Raw genomic sequence first — 24641 nt, 5'->3', positions numbered from 1 at the left:
TACATTGTTACTGGAGGCACAGCTATAGATTTAATTCCTGTTGCACGTTTGCTTTAATTTGATTTCAGTATCACTTCATTATTATTTTTTAAACCACAAATACACAATAAGCTTTAGAGAAAATAATTTGGAACAACTGTACCATACAGTATTGCAAGCTGATTAATTGACATATGTCTCATTCGTATACAAAACGGTCTCTCTTGGGTATGACAATCATACAATAATCTGCAACTTCTCCTCATCAGATTCACGAAAGGGCTCCCAGCTGGCACAACCATCATGTGAGGATTAACGGGTAAACGAAAACGACAGCATATGTGAGCAGGACTATAATACAACCGTTCCCAGAGCAAGATCTTCTGATTCTGTAGACTGCCCTTATGACAGAGGTGTAATGAAGGCAAAGGATGGCAGTATAGGAACTGAAACGAACAGCATTGCAAGATGGGGCTTAGTCAAATGTTTTTTATTGGGCTGTACCCCATTAAATCGGCTGTATTTATGAGGGTATGATGTCATTTGTATCTTCAGACCAAAGGATCCTGCTTATATTTCTCTTGTAGGGAAAAGCACAAGTGTCCAACACACTGCCTGCCTAAACACTCAATAAACACAAGAGAGGCAGAGGTTTAATGACTTAACAATGTGAATTTAATGAGCGAATGAGCCAATACAAGTATCTGAAATGCATCTTAACAATGCAGTACACAGCAATTCAAAATCATTCACTGAAACAATTCTGCGCCTCATGAATAAAACAACATAACTCTTATGTTATTTTTGTAACACGATTTTTGTTTTAAAGCTATAAAGTTTCACGCATAGATTTTAGAAATACAACATTTGACTGTGAGTTGCACTAATTAGTTTCTTATTTGGAAGATTCTGGTAAATTTTTTCAAGCCATGTATCGAAGAGCACCAAGATATCTGAACCCCGAAGCAAACCTTACAAACCCAGTTACTTTTACTTGTTGGAAGTATTTTGGGCCCAAAATTCCTTAGTGCAATGATCTGAGGTTGATATATATTTGTTGTATTCCAGCGGGAATAAAATCAGTGAAGAATTATAATTAAGGTAAAAACAACATGCAAACTGTGTGCTTGAGGATGTAAAATTAGGTCAAAATACTTTGAAGTAAATAAAATGTAGATCACTCTCTGTCCACCATAGGGCTAGACCAAATGAAAACTCTGACCCACCAGCAAATCGCTGATTATGAAGTTGTAGTGTATCGTGTTTGGATTTATAAATAATAGAAAGATGCTTCTAACAATAAATTAAACTGCAATGGGGTACAGATCTGTACTTTGCGATTCGTGGACAGGTCAAAGATTAGATCTAACCAGATTTCTCTGTTGAGGAGCAATTACATTTGATCACATTTTCCCTGTTCCTTGAATTATCCAAGGCATTTAAAAGGCTGTTTCGAATGCAATCTCAAAGTTTGAAGATTATTCCTTAGACCAGTAAGAACTTCCCAATATTGAGACACCGGGGGGGGGCGAAATATATTTTCACAGCATCATCTAAACAAATAAAAACAAAAACACTGAATGCTCAGCCGGTCTCCCGGAAGACGCTTTCCGACTTCAAATGTAGTGTAAGTCTGTCAATAGCAGCACTCACTTGCGGGTTGTGAGCTAGTCTGAGAATGAGCTCTTTGCGTTGATCTGTATTCCCTCTGCCTGGATGCGCTTCAGCAGAGGTCCATAGATGTTCTTGGTTAGTGGGAGAACCAGTCCTTTTGTCTGAATTTCACCTGAAAGAAAATCCAAGGAGACGTATTAAATCTGGCGTCTGAAGCATAAACATGTAAACAGATTCAACACTGCTTCTTCTTTTTTGACTCCTTAAATAAAAATTTCCCAAAGGATTATGCATGATGTGAGGCTGCAGCGCCTGTTGTCAATTACTTTTCCACAATTTCACCGATATAAAATGGTTTCTGACTGGAAATTCGGGGTTATAACTTGGTTTAGGACAGGGGTGTAAAAGTGGAATTCAAAGAGGTCCATTCACATTTTCTCCCCCCAAAGGTCCATACCATCATTATTTCACTTCATTAGTGAGAGAAATGGGCTTTTCTTTGCCCTGCCAGTAACTTGAACCTTGGCTGGTATTTCACTCTTTCTTGCTGTTGTTTTATGTGACATTGGGATTTGCTTGATCTTTGCACACAGCTCGTCTTTTTGTTTACCGTCAAGTAAATTTCAGCAACAGCATTCATGCACTCCATCACCACTCCCCTGTCAGTAAATGTATTTTGCTGTTGATCCAAAATCCAAGCAATTTTAGTGAACATTCGTTTGCATGTTGTTGGGCTGTGAGTGCATGGGAGAGGACTCTGGTGAACCGATCACACTGGGCTTTGAGTTTTTTTGCGTACCCTCACCTCAGACTGCTATACTGGATATGTTTGCTCAAAGTATCTGTGCTTTGTCTCGTAGTGGCGCTTCACGTTGGCACTTTTTATTAGAGCCACGATCTCTGAACATATCAGGGAGAGTGGTTTGACACTGGCTGCGGGAAGGATAAAGGCATATTTGTCTGTCCACTGCTCTTTGAAAGCTCGATTTTCTGCATCGACTTTCCTGACGTTTGTGCACGCCATTCTACAATTTCTCTTCTCAATCCTGCTTGTGCTCCAGCAGTCTCCTAACATGTAATTAAATGTTGCTTCATCAGTATTTAACAATTATTTATGAGAAATGTGTCGAGGTCCAGATAGATCCACTTGTATAATGTAGTGTGAGGTCTGTGATAAGACTCATCTGGCCGGACTCCAAACACACGGACACTCACCGTCCAGCACCATCTTGGCCGTGATGGCTGTCGGATAGCCGACGGTTTTGGCCATGGCAGAAAATCCATTGGGGTCTCCATACACAACCAGGGTGATATGCTTGGTTTCCAGCTCCCCGGTGGAGTGCCTGATGCCCACATCGTTTCTCAAGATAATCATATCTCTCTCTCCTTTCCCTGTGAAGAAAAGGGAGCAAGGATCTTGGAACTATACATCAATGAATAATGTTCTAATTTCCATTGAACAGTCCCTAAAAACGTGGACAGCAATATTTACAAATGCACGTACAAGGGGAGTTTTTAAAAGTTGCTTTACATTTTTAAGTTGAACATCACATCTTTAAAGTTTATTAAGATCTTTTTTTTTTTTTTTTTTTTACCGTATCCCAGTTCAAGGGCGTAGCTCCAAAGCCTGTTTTGTTTACAACACTTACGGTCTTTGGGAACTAATGTCTATTCCCAGACAGTGATTCTTCAGGGGTCTAGTCCTCAACAGCAATACTGGGGATTGGCTGGTCATGTTCACATACCAAAGGAGAGCTTGGCTTCCAGATGTTTTGTCAGTGCATCCAGAATCGTCTCAGCCTGTGGGACCGGCTCGTCGCTTAACATGTCAAACCTATGTAAATGAACAGCTGATCAGTCAATTCTGAACTGAATTAAAATTGAAGAGGTCGATAACAATTCCAAAGGGTGACGGAGTCTGGAACTGAAATAAACGAACTGAGAGACATCACAAAGTTTATATCAGAACTGGATTGAAATTGGCAAGTTTAAGGGATTGCAATCGTCAAACAATTTCTGCAAAGCAACCGCACAATTAGCCAAATATTACACTAATATCGAATACTGTGATTCGGGGTTCTTTTCCCCAAGAGCCCCAAAATGTATGAAATGCACACAGGGACAGCAATAGGTGCCATAACCCGATATACCGATTAGAGTTTATGTTTCCACAAGGAAGAGGTTCCTTTAGTAAGTGAACTTGAAAAATAATAAAAAAATTAATGTTTCTGACCAATTCAGCATTTCCATCCTGAAGTCGTCTCTGCCCATTTTATTGTACACGGCCTCTTTGAAGATGTCTGTGCTGGTTGAAGGTGGGACTCCGATACACTTGCACAGGAGCGCTTTCTGTCGGATGCCGTTGAGAAATGGATTTCAGTGACAACAGGCCAAAGAGTGATCAGTTATATATTCATGGTACAAGTGTAATTATGTCGATATACACAGGAGGACGTGGGTTTATTTGTTGCTGTTAAACCTGAGAGTACATGTTAGTAAACCTTAAATTAACTGGATTACGGGGATTTACCCAGGTGACTGGAACGCTTCCACCGGCCAACATTGGACAAGGCTCTGTGTCAATCAGGCCCAACTTGACAAATCCACTCATGGCATTGCAGAAGCCCTGAAATAAGTCAGAAACTTGTTTTACTGCCCATGAAGATAGCTAGACTATGAGCACATTATGAGAATATAGTTATCAAGTTGAAAAAATAAATGTTAGAAATCCCTGTTAAGTTTGAAGACTTAATAATAACATACAAAACATCCTTGATTGTTTCAAACCCATGAAAGAACACAAACAGAAAACATATGAATTAATCAAATACATATAGTAAACAAATACAAAAAAAGGTAGATTACAAACGTACCTTGAACCTCAGCGTCCCCCGTATCAGCGTGTGGGCTGACTGGATCCCGTAGGACTCAGCGTACTTGGTGCTGTCTCTGTTGGGGAAGCCCTCCAGATTGAAGCCGGGTAGAAAGTCCATCGGAGTCACCGAGTCCATCAGGGCGCCCCCTGGACTGATACTGACAACCTGAACAGCCAGGAGAGAGGGGGGGGAGGGGACAATCACTGGATTACTAGACGATGTTACATTTTAATGCATACAAACAAAAACAGAGGAAAAAAAGGATGGCGGTCAAAGTCCAAAGCGTTTCGGTGAAACTCTTCCCATGCTTTGGGGTTCAGAGCGACAAGCGATTGCCAGCGGCACAGTTATCATACCTTCCCATCCTGGAGAAAGGTGGCACCACTGATGGTGTTCAGCAACACCCCGTAGGGACTCCAGCTGAACTTATAGCGCAGGGGATTGTCAGAGCACTCTGGAGCTGGAAGCCCCCCGCAGAACGACGTGTAGGATTCCACCTACAGTTGCAGAACGAAGGAAGAGAAGATGATTTTCCCCTCAGTTAAGACAGGACATGACATACAGACAACAATCCTTTCCTCACTGTTCCAATTTGTTCCCAAACCGCGACCTTGAGGAGATCTCATCGTTCAGACACCTATTGTGTCGTTCCTGCTCTGTGCCAAGCGCATGCCAAGTTTCTCCCACACGGCTCCTTCCACGACACAAAGACAGCACTTGCCTCCCACCTCTTTCACCAGCAGACTCACTGTGAGAAACGCACGGCCGTGAGTTGAGCAAACTCCCTCCTTTTGTTCTCGGAACGGCACAAAAAAGGAAAAAACTAAAACAAAACACCACAAATGATGCGATCACTGCAAACACATGGACCTCAAGCTGTCAGGCCTCTGAAGAATACTATGTACAGAGGGGATGGAAGAGACCAGATTCCACCATCTTTATAAAGGGGATTCATAGGGCGGGTATAGGTGAAAAATACAAATATCAATCAATAGAGGTTCTGATAGAATTTATTTCCAGTTTATCTGCAATATTACAAGTGACACGCAGAATCCACACACACCCGTCACACAAACCGATGACAGCCAGTACTCACTGTGCCTCCGTCTGCCACTGCCTGGTTGATGCAGTCCATCGCCAGCATGTGGTCGATGCCAGGATCCAAACCCATTTCATTCACAATTGTGATGCCAGCCTCTTCGGCACTACAAGCAAAGGGGGAGGGAAATAAAGGACAATAAATCGAGAGAAATGCAGTGATTAGCTGGGGAGGTCTAATTCGTCATCTCTCGGGCTCAGGTCCAAGAGCCTTCATCAACACCTTGAGAAAAACATACTCCTATACTAATAAAGATAATAGAATACCAAACAACAAGGAAGTTCTGCAGGGAGAGGATTGTTGTACAGCTTTATTAATTAAATCAGCAGTGGCTATTACCAATGTTTTATTATCTAAGAAGAGAGCGTGATAAACTCCTAAAGGACATTTAAAATGTTAGAACCATCACCTTTAAAGCATCATTTTAAAAGCCGGATCTGTTAATCATTCACATGAAATCCTGTGCTGTACATTTTGAGAAACCCATTTGGCCCACTATGAAAAGCACCACCTACCTTTTCTGAAGTTCCTTCATCTCCGGGGACACGTAGCTCGCCGTGATCAGATTCACTTTGTTCCCGATACAGTGCTTTGCGGCCGTGGCATGAAACGAATACGGCAGCAAACTTGAGACGGACACAAATAAAACATTTAACAGCACAAAATCAATTTTAATAAACAGAGGAGCAAAACCGTGCTACTGCTAATGAACCCGATGGAACAATTTGATACCTGATGACCAAATCGTGGTTTTTAACCAGCGACACCAGACGGTTCTCCTGGTTGATGACATTCAGCAGGACGGGGATGGTGTTGGGGTATTTGTTGGCCAGCTCCTCGGCCTGGTCTCTGCTTGCAGATGCTGGTAAAATGAAAAATGCAACAAAACAAACACTTAAAAAAAGATCCACACAAAACCCGAAGTTCTCCGACTTCAGTGGAGCTTCGGTTGAGCAGTCAGGTCTTCCCCACGGTCCTCAATGAGCCACAACACAATTGGCGCACTGCATAGCACACAATCGCAAAAGGGAAAACTGCCAACCAGAGACCCTTATCTCACAATCAGAAAAAAAAGGCAAACTGTAAGTATTGTTGCATTGCATGATATATTTAAAAAGTAGTCTTCCTTATCTTTTCTCCAGAATATGGCAGCGCAGTCCTTACCTACGGTCACCTGTATGTCTTTGTCCCTGGTGAGATACTCAATGACCGGCCCGGAAACGTAGCCCGAGCCCAGCAGCAGGACACGCTTCCTACCACCCATTTTCAGGATCAGCTCACGTTCTCTGAAAATAAAGCACAAAATAAGTCCTGGGTGCATTGTTTAAAGGTGTCAATTTGAACAGTCCTGGCAGTACATTTTGTTTATTGATTTACACGAAACAAAACCATCCTAAATTCAAATGAGAAGCGGACGCAGGCAAATCATGTGAAACTGTCAGAATGTCCCTGTATTGAAAACCAACGTATTCCTGGTCCGTCACGTTGGTTTGAGTCATTGAGGCTCAAACCAGTATAAAATTCACAATTGATTTTACGATGAATCTTATCACATAACTGCCAATTTAATCTCCCAACAACCAGCATTGTGTTTTAAGTATTTTAATCTAACCCCACCAAGATTCATTCCTAAGTGAGGGGGAAATAAATTATATGAATAAATCTGCAGGAATCACTAAGACATTGAATGACAAAGACAACAAGACTGAAGATTTCAGAGCTCCAGCTGTTATTGGAGCCCATTAATGTCACCTTCTAAGATGATTTAATAAGTTTCATCAATCCAGTATGGCTTCCAAGTCATGTGACTGATCGTCTTGCACAAATCTGAAGATAGGTCATAACAACTTCATGCACCAAGTTTCACATCTGTCACATTAGTGCTTTCAGAGAAGATTGAATAATTGTCTAATAAATACAATATTGACACCAGACTATACTTCCTATAGGTAAATAAAGGCATAGATAAATACATTAAATACATCTAAACATATTTTTTATTAATTGTTATGTATTTATTCATGCATTTCCTATTTTAATTTTGGCACCAGGCAAAGCTAGTAGATCGAATCACTTCTTGTCCTGCCCTCCTAGGATGACTGACGCTAGGAGGAAATGCAAGGATGAAAAGATAATGCCAAAATTTAAAAAAAGGAAAAATATATAAATAGATTTTTTATTTTTTTTTCCTTTTTAATGTATGCATTTCTATATTTATTGATTGATTTCTTAATTTTGGCACAAATTATCCTCCATACAAATCTAACGAACAGAAAACCACACAGGAAACTGGCAGTATTGGAAGACCAAGAATCTCACAAAAAGCATGCAAGACTCTCAGAACATGCAAAAACTACAAGGAATAAAAAGGTTTGCAAATCAAAAGCTAATATAAAAGTACTTAATTATATGATCACTGGATGTAAGAAAAATATCAACCATTCAATTGCAACTAGATTGCTGAAGAGTTTTTACTATTATTTAAATTTATTATATTAAATGCACAAATGATTGGTCAAATTTCTTTCCTTTTAACATTCCATTCAAGATACGCTTGTCGTTTGCAGACTCACTTTATTTTGGGCTTAAATTGAAAAGACTGTCTACCCCACCCCAGTGTCCAGCTTCTTAGGCAGGAGTTAGAAGGTCAGACAGACACACCAGCACACTGTGCAAGGAACAACAAGGCGGATTAGTGAGGGCAGGCCGGGACCAAACCGTCGCCCTGCACGTCTGCACTGCAAGGCACTCTGGAAACAAGAGTCTTGCCACTATGGGCCCTATGAAGCCACTGGTCTCTCGCTACTGCTATTACTTAAAGCTTGTTTTTGGCTGGTAAGAAGTATGTTGTGGATCTTTACAACACCCAGAGTTACAATTTCACCAATTATGAAAAGGTTACCCATTCTAAAAGACAGCCCCCCCACTCTCACTGAACGTATATTTTACATTTCTTTGCCAAACTGCTAAATCACTTCTCTGGGTGTCCGCAATTCAAAAGATATGTTCAAAAGTGTCACATGGTTCTGGGATTGTGCTTCAACTCTAAATGATACTCTAGTTCTACTCTGCTTCCTCGTTTGAGCTATAAACTGCGTAAATTTCAATACAAATTGGTGTTCTAAAACTTTGGACCGGTAGTATACATAAGAGTGTTTATCCATATTTACACATATAGTAGTTAGGAAAAATTGGTGCCATCAACACCTTAAACATGAAAACATTATGAAACAAATTCACATCACTGTAGTTAGAGCAATGGCAAGTTTGAGTGTATTGCTGTGTGAAGAAATACAAATTCGCAATGCCATCTGCTGGTGTGAGTTTAAACATCTGTTTTTCACAACACACATTTTAGGACTTACTCTCAATGAAGCCTAGGAGAGCAATGGTTTTGAATGTGTATGTTTATACACAGATATGGATCAAGAGTAAACATTAACATATACTGCTTTATAACTATTCAACCTTCCGCAGTTTTAACTGGAAATGTTTAACTATTTGAACGCAACACTCAAACATGATGAAAAGCAGTGAAACAAATCAGGTAAACAAGGAACCATTGAGCATAAAGGAAAAAAATGACAACAAATTGGAGTGGAAGTAAAACAATCACACCTGCTCTCCCTGAGTTTATGAATATATTCAAACTTTGGAGTCAGTTTTCCATTAGATGCAATGACTGCCTAGAATTAAAAACAAAACAAAAGGATAAATAAAAAAAAACATTAATTCTTGTTCTTAATGAAAGGTTATACTTTGACAGAAACTGATGATGGGAAAATAAAATCTATAAGCACTAGGAATGTTTGTAGAGTCCTGTTGTTAGCTTCAGTTTAATTTATACAAAAGCTTCCTATACATAAAAAATAGTGGCTAAATAAATAAATAATTACTACGTAACAAAGTAATACAATAAAAATATTATTACAGTGGCAAATGAACAGTGACAAAGAACTAAGACAGGTTAACTAATCAATCAACTAAATAAACCTTCTAGAAACTGTGAATTAGAAGCATATGAAGGAATCGAAAAACAGCTTTTCATCAACAACCCAACACAACCTCTTTTTAAGACACAAACCACAAATCGCAAGAACCCAAGACTTTGCACACTCACGTCTCTCACTTGAGCAGAGAACTCTTGCTGCTCCAGGGGAAGAGAGGCATCTGAGGAAAGCTGAGAAGGACAGAGATCATTTATGACTGCGTTTCAGAAATGATCTACTTGAGTCACAGTTCAGCCAGTCTATCATTGATTACCATGCAGGGTTTGGTTTTAAGCAAATACCAAATGAAGTAAACGTACTGTGCAATTAAGCTTGCCAACTCTGCGAATTCCTCTCCGAGGTCAAACCCAGAACTACATATCCAGAGGAAACATAACTTTTCTCAATTTTCTTACCATTTCCCCGACGTAAGGAAAAAGCCGGTCCCCAAAGTATTCGGTGGCCTCTATAGGCAGCTGGGCCGGCAGGTTGTCAATGGAGCACATCAAAATGCCATTGCCTTCCACACTGTTCAAAAACAGAAACATAATACAATAGACTCAACTCTTTATGAATACAATCAGGTGGCAACATTCCATCTCTGCGTTCTGTTGGTTCCAAGATTCCAAATCTCGTATTTGTCAAAACAATGAATGTTATCAAATGTTTTTTATTGTGATTATTTGAATTATCAAGTTTAAATTTGACCGAATAGTTGAAGACTAAATATTCAATAGTCGCAGCACTATCAAATTCCCAACGCAATCTCTATTAAAACATATAGTTGGGAGAAAAGTAAAAAGACCTAGAAACAATTGAGTCAGTGTTTTGTCGCTATGGGCTACTTCAAGGCTGTGGATCAACACAATTGGCACTAGTCCTGGACTACCTGATGTTATTTTAGGTCAAGTAAGACTAGACCTGTGCTAATTAAGGTCTGTGAAACCCTATCTTTGTTCTCTGGATTTTATTCAACAAGTACAGGAAAAAAAACTCCATTTGTACATATGAATCATTGAATGAATCATTTAAGATGTCAAGAACGAGTTAAGAGTTGATCAAAGTGCTCGTCTCTTACCTGTCATGATCAATATGCTGGTCTGCGTCATACATACAGAAAGGCCTATCAATGCTCGTGCACTCGGACATGAATTCAATAGAGCCGCCTGTATCCGCAGAAATATCACATATTGCCAGGAATCTGGATGAAAAGGAAAGTTATTTTAAGAATTTTAGAATGGACACCTCACTCCAAACTAATAAACATTTAGAAATTGCCGTCCTTAATTAGATCAAGTTTAAAAGAGCTGTATTTTCTATGGGGTGACACTAACACCACAGGATTACCAGGCTAAAAAGGCCAAGAACTGAACAAGTGTGGCATCCTCCATCTATTCTCTCCTCCTTACCGGTGAGGCAGATCTGGCAGGCCCTCTCGGGATTTCTCCGAAGGCGGGACGGGCTGGAGGAGTCTCTGGGCGTCTCTGCGATTGAGCAGGCGCGGCGTGTGGGAGTCCCAGTAAATCCCATTGATCAAGCAAGTTGTGTAGGGAGCGATCTGAAACCAGCAGGGCAGCCTCACGTTTTCATATGGCCAAGAAAACAGCAACAACAACCACCGACTCCATCAAAAAAACTGGACTGGCAATATTTAATATATTTAATATTTACAATATCAAGTTGTCCAACCTGATTTGCTGATCTGCTGGTTTAATTAATACATGTACTTAATAAAAGCAATGCTTGTATGTATTGTTTATATTATTTATTTGACATAATGAAAAAAATGCATTGTTGTGACGTATTTGAAAGATTGCAGTATGTATCTGGTTGTTTGTTTCATTGTCTCAATCGTTGTGAAGTGATTAAATGGATTAAAAATAACTACTCTCGTTCCTGTAATTGAGTAGCTTTTTCATGTACTTGTTTGAGTATTTTTCAAATTTGGTAATTTTAAAGTAGCAAAAAGTATGTTAAAGTATGTTTTGAGTGAAGTATTGTACTTCGCTACTTTTGAAAAGGCATTCGTTACAGATTACAAATTTTGTAGGCTGTCATAGAAAAAAAATAACTGTGTGTGATGTTACAGTTGGTCAGTCAATTAGATTTGAAGTCATTCATCCAGTCTGGCAGCAGTGAGGTGAGTTAACCTGCTATCTAGCCACCAGTATTAGTCAGTAGGGGTGTACATTTTTTTAATCAAAATTTTATATCGATCGAACCGTTTCATTGCGACCATCAAATTTAAAGATGGGGTTGTGATTTATTTATTTGGCTTCGACAAACCAATATTAATTCAAGTATCAGAAAAAACAAAATGACAGCAGACAGTAAATATCTCTGTGTGTGCATTTCTCCTGCTGATCCGTTCTTATATGTCACTAAATATTTTAATTAAATACCTATACGGCGTTTCAGCTGTGAACTCCTCTAATGTAATAAATTATAAACACTTTCTTCTCCAAGTGCGGAACCTGCAGTTTATGCGGTGGGATACTGAATACAATATAGCCAACAATCTGGGCTTTGTAATAAAAATTTGTAATTGTGAAAGAGTTATAATTGTGTTGATTCCTGAAACGTGATTTTCTACAAGTCATATATTCATATATTCATATATTATTGTCATTATTTATTGTATTAGCAGATTTGCACCTGCTACAGCTCTCGTCTGCCTGCCCTGTGATCGGCTCAGCAAGTTTCTAATTCAGCCTCAATCACGGTGCAAACCCAGGTCTCTGGATCAATGCTTTGATCAGTCACCTGTTAGATGCTATTTATTTTACATTATAGGGCACCGTAAAAGCGCGTTTACTGCACTGATGTACACGGCTGTAATAGAGACACAGCCATTTCAAAGCACTTTCACGTTGCATAATACTATAGGCTATGTAATATTTCAGTTCCTGCTAATTTTATAACTAGTTCTTGGTTTTATAATTGTATACAGGGAACATTTTGTCAGGGTTCGCATCACAAAAAGGGAGTCAATTCACCTCCATTTGCGATGCATTTTCTTGAGAGATTCGCCGATTGTGCGAGGCATTAAAATACGTTTTTCCGACCCAAAACAAGCATCTAACATACGGTTTATTTTTTTGAGACTTGCTTTGGCGCTCACGTCCTCTATGGTAGTCTCTGGGGTCCGCCCTTTGCAAATTGTCCCGGGGACGGGACGAGCAGATTAGGCTGCACTCAGCTGTGTGTGTGTGTGAGAGACACAGAGCGCACATGGGGAAGACAGGGCGCTTACAGAATAGATGCGATCGACAGACAGACAGAAAGACGCGATACAACAAGAAAAACAAATACAGCATAGAAAAATGGAAGCAGACACAAGAAATAACACCTCAGCCTTCAGAAACAAATCATAGATGTCTGTTTACAGCACTATGAAAGCCACTGACAGTGTGCTCTGTGCAAGAATAAAACACCAGGGCGATGTGGTGGCTGGGATGAGTTACTACATCAACATAGACAGGAGCTGTTGTAAAGAATAGCCTGTGTCTATGACAATATTCAAAAGCCAGATGTTTGGAATTCTGTTTCCCTGTTTAGTATTTTCTTTACTTGTATATAGTTATTCCGGTTGTTGGTAGTCTAATATAAATTGCTGTAATTTATGTTCTGGAGGTCAGATTTGAGTTTTATTTTTTACACAAGTTCATAAGACTTTGAAGTTTCAATATTCAGTGAAAAGCCTGCCTGGAGCAATAAAAAGGTGTTATACTGACCATAAATTATTTTCGTTCTTATAAGCATTTCATTTTCTTCAGTTTTTAGATTTCTGTATTAACGTTGGTGGGACAAACACAATTATTTCAGGTATTTTCTGAATCTCAATTTTGTGCTGAGTGTTTCCATATAAGAAACTTGCCTCTAGCCCTTGTAGTTACAAAGTTATAAGTAAAAATATGCTGAATGCTGAATGTTATGCATCTATAGAGTTTCAAATTTGTATTAGCACACCAGTTCCTCTCCTATGCAATGATGCATGAAAGCACTACTTAATAAATAAACAATGCAGTCAGGGTCTGTGAGCAGAGATGGATAGTACTGTGCAGGATTCTGGAAAGGCTTGGCTACACTACTACCTTGAGGAGAAGCATTGAAGACTTAGTGGTATAACTTGGGTACAGGGATGAGCATGAGATCAACAGTTACAAACCTGCAACATGCAAGTATTAAATAACAATGAATGCAAATATCAGTAAAATACATTTCAGTCTAAAATGCATGCAAAGTAATGTAGACAAGAATGCACATATCATATGTCATGAGAACAAAACTATAAAAAAAAAAAAACACACTACTTTTGATCATTGGTAGACCAATATAAATTGCTAATCAAGCAACTCATGTTGCTAAGCAAAATTATTTTTGATTAGCATGAACTGCTATGCAAATTTGAGACAACAAAATGTACGCTGGTATACGTCTTCTAAGATATGTGCACACCAATTTATATAATGTATTGTGTAAAATTTGTTTTATTATTTTTCTTGTGTATGTATATGTGCACGTTTTGATACACAATTGAAGAATCACAGCTGATCCAGCTCCTGTCCGCCTGTCCTGATCGGCTCAGCGAGTTTCTAACACTTCAATCAATTCAATCATGACAACTCCAGAAAAACTGTTCATGCAAATCTAGAACTACTTAGTCCATTAAAGTGTGTTTCATAAGCCCTTACTGTTCATTTACTGTTAATACGGTTATACTAACCTATTGCATGCTATGGATATACTCCTAGAGGTACCCTTTTCATGTAGTATACACAGTTTAACCTAAAACAAGTTATGTCTTGTAATCCTAATGCTGAAAATTGCTTTTTTTTTTTTTCCAAAACGCAACATCTGACATTCCCGATTTATACCAAAACGCAATATATCCATTTTACGAATAATCAGCATCACGCTCGTTTTCAAATTAGCACTGATCTCTGAGACGGTAATCGTTCACACAATCACAATGGATACATCATTCAGCAATACTGACAAAATATCAAACAATATCACACATTACAAACCTGTACTTAATAGCAATTTGATTTGATGTTTCTGTAAAATAAAGGGACAGACTAAAACGAATGACAAAACAGAATGCCCACTGACTATAATGAGCAGCCCATATAGTACAGTGGGGAAAACAGAAGGATGGTCTATATCTTTTGGAATCCAAAAATCTTACGCTTTCTTTAAAATAACCTCATATATAAAATAAAAGTGGAGTGACGTGGAATGACAGCTGCTTTCTATGGAATGACAGGCCTGGAATATCGAAAACGCACTGAAAACAGCACAAATAGGTTTGACTGCCAAATCCTAGACTGGGATTCTAAAATCCTGAATACACTTTCATTAAAATAACCCTGTATAAAAAATAAAAGTGGAATGACAGCTGATTTCCATGCAATGACAGGCCTGGCTACTGAACACACACTAAAAACATAATAGCATTGTTTTTACTTTTACTTGAGTCGTTTTTTATTCCAGTACTTTTACTTCTACTTTCATCAAAGTAACAGTACTTCTACTTGAGTAGGATTTTTCAGTACTATCTCGAATGTGAAAAGGCATGGGTTGTGCGTCTTATTTTATTACCAGTACAAAGTTATGTCCTCGCCAACCCCTCCCACTGTGCTGGATTTCTTCCTCTCCTTCACTACTTTAACTTCTCTCTCTCCCCGTCTCCCCCCACTCGCAGAGCAGGCCGCCAGCTAGACCTCATCTTCTCTAGAGGCTGCTCCCCTTCGACACTCTGTGACACCCCTGGACATCTCAGACCACAACTTCATCGCCTTCTCCCCTCCCACCCCACCCCACCCCACCCACTCCCTCTGTCACCTTCTGCCATAATCTCTGCTCCCCTTCCCCCTCCACCCTTGCCTCCACTGCTCTCACTCTCTTACCTTCCATTGACTGTTTTTCCCATCTGTCTGTTAACTGTGCTACCTCCTCTTTGTTCTCCTCCCTCACCTCCTCCCTTGATTCTCTCTGTCCTCTCACGTCTCGTCCTTCCCGTCCCTCCCCTCCTCAGCCTCAGGCTCTCTTCCATTCTACGCTCGACCTGATCCAGTCTGCGTGCCGCTGAACAGAAGTGGAAAAGGACCAAACTCCCAGCTGCCCTCGAAGTCTCTACTCTCTACTGTCCACATTCTCCTCCTCACTCACCTCAGCCAAGAAGTCTTACTTCCAATCACTCTTTGAATCCACTGTTAACAACCCCCGCAAACTCTACTCCACCTTCTCCTTCCTCGTCTCTCACTGCTGATGATTTTGCCTCCTTCTTCTCCTCCAACATCACAGACATCCGCAAGCTCTTCATTCTCACTTCTCTCGGACTCCGATCTTTCCTCTCTCCTCCTAGGTCACAAACCTACGACATGTGCCCTGGACCCTCTCCCCACTCGCCTACTCCAACTCCCCTTCATCTCCTCCCTCCTCAACTCCTCAACTCCTCACTCCTCTCTGGCTGTTTCTCCTCTGCATTTAAACAAGCTGCTGTCATCCCACTCCTCAAGAAACCTACCCTTGATGCCACCTCTCCTCAGAACTACCGCCCTGTCTCCCTATTCGCCTTCCTCTCAAAGACTCTTGAGCGGGCGGTCCACCATCAGCTCTCTGACTTTCTGTCCCAACACTCGCTCCTTGATCCTCTGCAATCCGGCTTCCGCACAGTTCACTTCACTGAGACGGCTCTCCTGGCAGTCACGGACTCCCTCAGCTGTGCTCGGGCGCCTCCATCTCCTCAGTCCTCATTCTCCTTGACCTCTCCACAGCATTTGACACCGTCGATCACTCCATCCTCCTCTCTTGCCTCGCAGACCTTGTAATCTCTGGGATTGCTCTCACCAGTTTCTCCTCCTACCTCAGCGACCGGACCTACCAAGTGACATGGCGAGGTTCCACATCCACCCCCTAACCTCGCCTCACAGGCGTACTCCAAGGCTCTGTCCTGGGCCCACATCTGTTCTCTCTCTACACTCGCTCCCTGGGCCTCTTCATCGCATCTCATGGTTTCTCCTACCACTTCTACGCTGATGATGCCCAGATCTTCCTGTCTTTTCCCTCCTCTGACCCTCTCATCCCCTCTCGCATCTCTTCCTGCTTGTCTGTTATCTCCGCCTGGATGCACTCGCACCACCTCAATCTCAACCTCTCCAAATCAAATCTCCTTTTCCCCCCCCCTCTTCCTCACTTTCTGCTGATCTCTCCATCTCAATTCCCCTGGAAACTCTCCCTGTTCCTCTGCTACGAACCTAGGAGCCACCCTCGATCCTGCGCTCTCCTACACCCAGCACATCACCACACTGACACGCACCTGCAGATTCTTCCTGAGCAACATACGCCGAATCCATCCCTTCCTCACCGACTACTCGGTGTACAGTTCTGGGCTTCACACTTCAAGAAAGATATCGCTGCTCTAGTGGCAGTTCAGAGGAGAGCAACCAGACTTATTCCAGGTCTGAAGAGAATGTCCTACTGAGAGACTGAGGAACTGAACCTTTTCACACTGGAACAGAGGAGACTACGTGGGGACTTGATCCAAGTCTTCAAAATCATGAAAGGCATCGACCACATCAAACCAGAGGAGCTTTTCCAGATCAGCAGGGACACACGCACCCGGGGACACAAATGGAAATTGGGCTTCAAGGCATTCAAGACAGAAAACAGGAGACACTTCTTCACACAGAGAGGCGTCACAATCTGAACAAACTCCCCAGCGATGTGGTTGAAGCGACAATTTGGGAACATTTAAAAATAGACTGGATAGGATCCTTGGATCACTTAGTTATTAATGGACACCAAACGAGCACAATGGGTCAAATGGCCTCCTCTCCTTTGTAAACTTTCTTATGTTCTTCTTATGTTCTTACTCGACTCAGCTGCTTGTCCAGTCACTGGTCCTCTCCCGCCTGGACTACTACAACTCCCTCCTGGCCGGCCTGCCTGCATCCACTACCTGCCACTCCAGCTCATCCAGAACTCTGCGGCTCGTCTGGTATTCTCTCTGCCCCGATTCGCACACGCTACTCCACTGCTCCGCTGCCTCCACTGGCTCCTGATACCGGCGGGCATTCAGTTCAAGACACTGACCCTCACCTACCGCTGTCTCGACCACACTGCACCAAGCTACCTTCAGACCCTCATCTCTCCATACATCCCCTCCAGACCACTGCGGTCTGCAGACTAACCCTGCCTCCTCTCCACTCTCCTTCCTCCAGAGACGCTCTTTCTCATCCCTGGCCCCTAAGTGGTGGAACGACCTTCCCACTGAAGTCAAAACAGCAGAGTCCTAGACCGCATTCCAGCGCTTACTCAAGACGCATCTTTTCAGTCATTTACTCTCCTGTAAGATGGCACTTATACAACATTTATCATACTTCTTGCCTTGCGTTACTAGTACTCATATTGTTATTTTGATCTCCCCTATGCTCCCTTCCCCTGGCACTTGACTGTGACCTAACATCTTGTCTGCAGTCAGCTTTTACAGTCCAGGATGTAAGACCTCATACATTACCTAAATTGGAATTTGTAAAATGTATTATGCTTTGAATTGCACTGTATTTTGTGAATTGGAATTTGTAATGTTATGCCTTGCTGCACTGCATGCACATATTTTGTTGAAATTGATCTCCCATGACAAATCAACCCCCCCAAAATCATCGTAGTTCTTTTTTGCTGGGGAGCTATTTCTGGAACTGGAAACATACACCAAAAATAGTTTACACTATTTGTCCATTTGGTTGATTAATAAGGCTTATTAGCTTTCCGATGCATACTTTTCAGTAATTTAGACATCAATAATTTCCTTGAAACTAAATTTAATTTCAATACAGCTCTACACTGTCTTTTCAGATTCACGATAACCTTCTCCTCATCTAGTTTGTGGCCGGGGGGGTCTTCTGCATACTTTCAGGGGTATTTTACTTGAAACTACCTTGTAGAGGTAGAGGTAGAGGCAGAGGACCCCTAATGCTATTTAAGACACAAACGTGTGGCATAGGGGACAACAATTTGGGTGAGAAATACCAGTTCAAATAAATAGTTCCCCAGGATAACACTGTTTTACATTAGAAGGGGACAACTTCTATCATTTGGACTTAAAATGGTTCTGGGGACTCTCTTTTCAACTGGAAAGCAACCCTTGGAAAGCTTTTAATTAATACAAGGCCAGCCTCGGAACGCTCACATTCCAACGTAAGACACTACATTTGGGCATGGGGGACACCTGTTTGGGTGTCTATTCCCAGTTTCACAAGTTGCTCCCCGATATAAAACTACTGTACTTTAGAAGGGGACCCTTTCTACTATCAAAGAGAGCAGGAATGGTTTTGGGGACTGGGGACTGGACTGGGGATTGTGGCAAGGGGTAAACCACTTTGGGTGCCTATTCTCAGTTCCGGGCAGGTTTTAGTATGTGATCTCCGGTCGCTTCCCGCTTTAGATATGTGGGGCATCTGAAATAAGGTTTAGTATTGTAACGCTTGCTGGGTTTCCAAGCAGTCGACCCGATCCATCAACAACTTGTTTTATTTATTATTACTGTAGCGCACACACACTGACTCATTTTCCCACCTCCCTTCACCATTTCTGCCTCTCCCTACGCTCCTCCCCACTGCACCCCCTTCAGCCCATTAACTCTTTATTGGTTTTCTACAGTATTCAAACACTGTCAATGTCTATTACAAGAGAAATAAAATCGATGTAACTGTCACGTAACATTTCATTAAAAAAAATAATAACTCAGAACCGTGGATAATTCTCTTGCCTGATTTAACCTGATGTGCCACAGAAATAATAACTTTTGTTGTTTATGTTGCGTTTTCCCCTCGGTCTCCCCTTCACACTTATTGTTTCTTGATTTCTGACAGAGTCTAAAAAAAAAAACTATATCAAACTAATAGAGAAGCACCATGTCGCAAACCACCTGGATTTGAGAGAAGACTTCTCCAAAAGACACTCAAATAAACTCCATATATATAACAAGTATCGAGAAAAACATGATGGGTATCCCATTTCAACAGCTGCAACAAATACAAGGTGGGGAGATATAACATTGTTTAACACACAAGCCAGTAGTCAACATGGGTGGAATACTTCCAAACAGTTTGCTGGGGAACTCATATAGGTCCTTGATTACTAATGATGCAAAAGCAACAATGCTGTACTCACATCCACGTTAAAGCGAGAGGTGTATCTTTCCGGGAACTGCTCGTATTCCAGCGGATCGTATTTTCCGTCCGTTTTCCTCACCACGTGGTGATGGCGACTAAGCACTGTTCCATAAACTTTATTCAAATCTGCAAATAATACCATGTTTTTGTTTTAGAGGACTGTTTTCTGTTTTTAATCATTAGGTAAAAGTACTTCTTAAAAAGAGCCGAGCTCGATCGATGAACTGCTGGTTTACCTCCGGATATCGAGACTTCTTTCAGTTCGTGGGGCTCCACAAATTCACAGGGAAGCTCGTTGCATATTTCCTGGGCGCCCTGCAGGACAAAGAAAAGCGTTGAATACACCAGCCTGTAATACCACAAAAGTTGGTACAGATGATCAGGGTAATTTTAAGATACATGCACATCAGTGTAGCACACATCATACATGTCGGGTATTCTTCATTGCTGGCCCAATACAAATACCAATGACATTACGAAAAAATCCTGGGTGACCCTGACCTTGATCTGAGGTGTGACACTGTTTGCGTCAGGCGTTGACCAAGGCCTGTTTGGAATCTGGGACTACAAATCCACCCTTCATAGGATATTTGTTTTCCTCATCATTAAATTTGAGAGGTTATTACAGTTTCCACAGTTTTTTTAAATCCCTAAAGACGACAGACGTTTTTCATCAAGCACCAACTGATAAACTGCCAGACCATTTCGAGTTCAGGGTTGCAGACATGCTACTACATGTACATCAAATATTTAAACACGTATAAAAGGAGACTGAGTTTTTGCAATTCATCCTGTTACTACATTAAACAAACAACTTCCTGGAACAATTTATTGACATATAATTTGCAGTGATGCAACTTCTTCTTGAAAAAAATCCAGCACAAACCTCTAAGCCGTGCTTTCCTTCATTTGGCCGTAAGCATCCATCACGCCCACTGATTCAGTTAATGTGTGCACATTTACAAGTTAAATGAATGAATAACTAAATACAGCAGATCTGGGTTTCCCTCTAAAACATTAAGGACTGGTTTAATAAATGCATCCATAAGTCCATAAACGGCAAACATGCACATTTGTTAAATTATAACGTGGTATATTGTAGCTGCTGCTATATGATAATAATAATACCAAATAGCAAATATGTATTTTTTTTGTTGCATGGAAACTTATTCTTATGGGAATGTGCTTGTCTGAATATAATGTTGTCACGTTTAGCTCTTCCTGATATCTTTTAACAGAAACGTGTATTTATTATGCTGTTCACAATCATGTAAAGCAGAAAGAATAAATGAGCCACAAAAGCACAAAAGTCCTCTCTATCGCTCGTAGTTTTGTTCTCTGTCTTTGTTTTTAAAACAAAACACAAACCAAACCCACAGTTGCTGCTCCTCCCACAAGAGGGGACGGACGCTTAAGCCAGTGGAAACGAGGCACAAGACTGAAGACAATGCACTTCTTAATAACGCTCCTTCAATTCTTGACATTTTTATTTCGTCACCTCATGCTCATTTCGTTCTTTATTGTCCCATACTTTTGCGAATCATGGGAATGAGTACAACTGGGCTGGATGTACGATCGTATTGTGTTTCCAAAAATGTGATATTGTGTTTCATGAGGAAACCGTTCCAACATTGTCATTTTGCTGTACAGGCAGTTATCATCTCTTTTCTTTGATATCTGAAAGGTGCAAGTGTAACATTGGAACTGACCTTTTCAACTCACTGCTGTATAACAGAGTTTTCCTTTGTGCGTTTTCAAGTAAAGAGCTCATCCCCGCGCTGACCCTGGACTCCCAAGTTTTAATATTGAATATTAATATCTGCTGGAACTTACCTTAGAGACGTTGCCCGTGCCAGTGAACACAAATGTCAGTGGCCCGATGGACTTGGGCATTTGACCCAGAGAGATTTCATAGCCGGCGTCTCTCACGGCCTGAACCGCCTGGCTGCTGTTCCTGTAGTTATGAGCCATGCCGATATGCTGCGGGTCAAAGAGTCGGACAACATTTAAACCTCCATGTCATATACGATACAAAAATGCCACAGCCCCAAACTACAGACCTACTGTCATACCATGAAAGGAGTGTGGTGTCCCAAAGCGAGGAAGCGCAGTCCAAGACCATGCAAAATATTGATCATTCCTGCAGTGGAGATGAAAACACTACAAATTTAAATCATCATCATCGTGATCTCTTTGAAGGCATAATTACTGTTCTCCATTCCTGAAAGATAGTCAGAAATCATTTCTTCACATTCAATTTACATAAAAGAAAGGATAAGTTACACCAGATGAGATACAAATTATGTGTTCTTAGTTTGAAAAAGTGTAACCTACCTGCGACTCCAGCCCACTGCCCAAACGCCACGATTCGAACTCCATTCTGGTCCACCATCTTCTCATAGTCAATCATACGCACTTCCTGCAGATCAACATCCAGCTTCAAGTTATGTAATGTCACATACACTGTATGTATAGTACACCTGTGTTCAGGAGTACTGATTTGGAAGCCAAGACATTATATAACAAATATAACCTTTATCTTCTATATTTGTGGCCATGGGAAACCAAACGGAAGCAACACTGAGAGAATTATGGATTGCAAGCATCATAACTTATGGGTAATAAAGATAAGCAGCTGAAACGAAACCATCTTATCTCATCACATAACCATTACCTTGTTAGCAGTAATACCAAGACTGCAGACCTACATTTTAAAATTCGAATTTGTCTTCTCGCCCCCTCCCCCACAACATACCTTTGCTAGCATGTCATCCAGAAGGTCCATGTTGGCCTCCTGGGCTTTGATGGTGTGGGAGAAGAACGCATAGGTCTTTCTGGGGAGGATTTTTTCTACAGGTGGCCTCTTCACCCCGATTATCAGGGATGCTTCCGAAATGTCTTCTTGGATAATGGCACCAGCTTTAGCATAATACTAAAAAATACAATTTTAAAAAGAAAAACAAACAACAAGAACAAGTCAATTATTGAAAACAAACTAAACAATATCTTTCAGAGAAAACGCACAGACAGACAGCTGGCACCCTTGCCTGTTCATGGATGGCTCTTCGGTTGGAGGGCTGGACGAGGACCGTGTACCCGGCGTTGGTGATCTCCTTGACGTGCCGGGGGGCCAGCGGCGCTCTTCTCTCCCACACGTTGATGTCCTCTCTCCGGATGGCCAGCATGCTCTTGTGGTGGTGGGACCTTCGGTGTCCACACAGGCGGCTCCCCACTGCCCAGCCGTTCGGTCGGGCGAATCTGAGCATGGTGAGGCCTGCCTCTAGACCAGACGACCTGTACTGTCCAGTTAAATCGCCGGCAAGCTGGCAAATCACAACAGAATCCTGAGCTTTTTAAATAAAACTGAAAACCACCCTGGTTCACATTGGTAGGGATGATAAGGGAGAGTCATACAGAGCGGGCAATTCAGTACCACCAAATACACTACATTTGTGAACATTTAAAAATAGACTGGATGGGATCCTTGGATCACTTAGATACTAATGGAGCACGATGGGGCGAATGGCCTGCTCTCATTTGTAAACTCTTATATTCTTATTTAGTTTTATTCAATGAAATATGTATAACTGACAAAAACAGACGCCAAGGCAATTCTCCCCCATATACACTGTATTACTAAACTGCTTACTCAAGAGCTCCTATCATGTCAGGACAGTTATTAATAGTCAATCCCATACCACTAAACATTACAATGACTCAAGGCCTGGTTCACGCTTCTGCCTTTGTGAGTGTGAGTGTGAGTGTGTATGCGAGAGAGGGCACAACACAGGGCTCATCTGAACGATACAACTTCGAGGAGCTTTCAACGGGAAAGCTGGAGAGTCAAGTTCCCCTTCAACCATATAACCTTGACGGTGGGTCAGGCACGTCACGACAGCCTGTGCACCAACACAAAAGCACAGATTGATGTGTCCGAGTTGGATGTGAACTATTGTTGCCGAGTGTGAGAGTCCGCTACATTGCGATCTACTGCCTGTGTGCGTTAATCAATGCGTCAATGTATCAAAGCACAGGGCGCCTAATGTTACACATGTATCCCGATTACTTGTGTGTGGGATTAAACCCCCAACCCACTGGACTACAGACACACGCAGGTTTGGCTCCTCTGTGTGCAATAACTCGCATTATTCAAGCTAACGGACTCTAATCCAGGTACGAAACCAACACTGCGCTCATGCATATTAGAGATTAATGCTTGCAAAGCAATCAATGTGAGCGCAGGTGTGCATTCAGACTCAATTACGCAAAGTGCCCTGCTTTCAGATGCATCACACTGCAGTTAAACATGGAGATGCACAGTAACTAGCTGTGTCGCATGTGGTGCAAAATAGTGCGTGTCTTTTTAAGAGATTATGAAGTGACTGTAGTATATAATCCTTTACCTACCTCTCTCAGATTAGCAGTAGTAGGACACTTTGTGTTAGGATTAACTTGATTTTACACCAAACAAGAAAAACGAGACCTGCTGCGGAATGAGAAAACTATTCTGGGGGGGTGTAACCTGAGCCTGCAGCCAATGAAAAGGCAGAGTGCGGGGTCGGCCTTCTCTCGCTGAGCACTAGTGATGGCTTTCTGGGCTCGCTGGGAAAACGTGTCTGCGTCTGACGTCACGGTGTGCGCAGACGTGGCGTGGACGCGTATGTGATTTATTATCTCATTGTTGCATGTTCCAATATTATGTGCACCCTTACCAAACTTAAAAAGCAATACTAATAATCATAACCGAACATTGTATTGTCACTACTTCATTGCATGATGCTATCGAGTATGTCATTAACGGGGGGGGTAAGACTCCAAGGTGACTGTGTTACCCCCCCAGTAATACGTGGGGTGACGTATCTGATTGCCCAACGCCCTCTATGTTTTATTTAGATATTATCTA

General features: G+C 41.5%; 1 protein-coding gene across 1 annotated transcript; it reads right to left on the bottom strand.

The window, feature by feature from the left end:
• Nucleotides 1-631: 631 nt before the first annotated feature.
• aass (aminoadipate-semialdehyde synthase) lies at nt 632-24261 on the bottom strand. The gene is made up of 24 exons (XM_066724035.1): nt 24146-24261; nt 22786-23061; nt 22494-22670; nt 22073-22157; nt 21811-21878; nt 21572-21718; nt 19975-20053; nt 19737-19864; nt 10967-11115; nt 10636-10758; nt 9974-10085; nt 9689-9748; nt 9187-9254; nt 6733-6854; nt 6301-6430; nt 6084-6194; nt 5566-5674; nt 4826-4966; nt 4467-4634; nt 4124-4219; nt 3827-3942; nt 3339-3427; nt 2809-2985; nt 632-1765 (listed from the first exon to the last, which is right to left on the bottom strand). The coding sequence occupies exons 2-24, from the start codon at nt 23002-23004 to the stop codon at nt 1647-1649; spliced, it is 2793 nt and encodes a 930-aa protein (XP_066580132.1). The 5' UTR covers nt 23005-23061; nt 24146-24261; the 3' UTR covers nt 632-1646.
• Nucleotides 24262-24641: the final 380 nt, after the last annotated feature.

Source organism: Amia ocellicauda, chromosome 15 (genome assembly GCF_036373705.1).
Source record: "Amia ocellicauda isolate fAmiCal2 chromosome 15, fAmiCal2.hap1, whole genome shotgun sequence".
Lineage (NCBI taxonomy): Eukaryota > Metazoa > Chordata > Actinopteri > Amiiformes > Amiidae > Amia > Amia ocellicauda.
This window is presented reverse-complemented; position numbering and strand designations above follow the sequence as displayed.

Coding starts and splice junctions, on each gene's coding strand:
- aass (XM_066724035.1), bottom strand. CDS start 23,004: ATGCTCAGATTCGCCCGACCGAACGGCTGGGCAGTGGGGAGCCGCCTG. Junction 22,158..22,493: donor TGGATGACATGCTAGCAAAG/GTATGTTGTGGG, acceptor GTTGATCTGCAG/GAAGTGCGTATGATTGACTA. Junction 21,879..22,072: donor GCAGTGGGCTGGAGTCGCAG/GTAGGTTACACT, acceptor TCTCCACTGCAG/GAATGATCAATATTTTGCAT.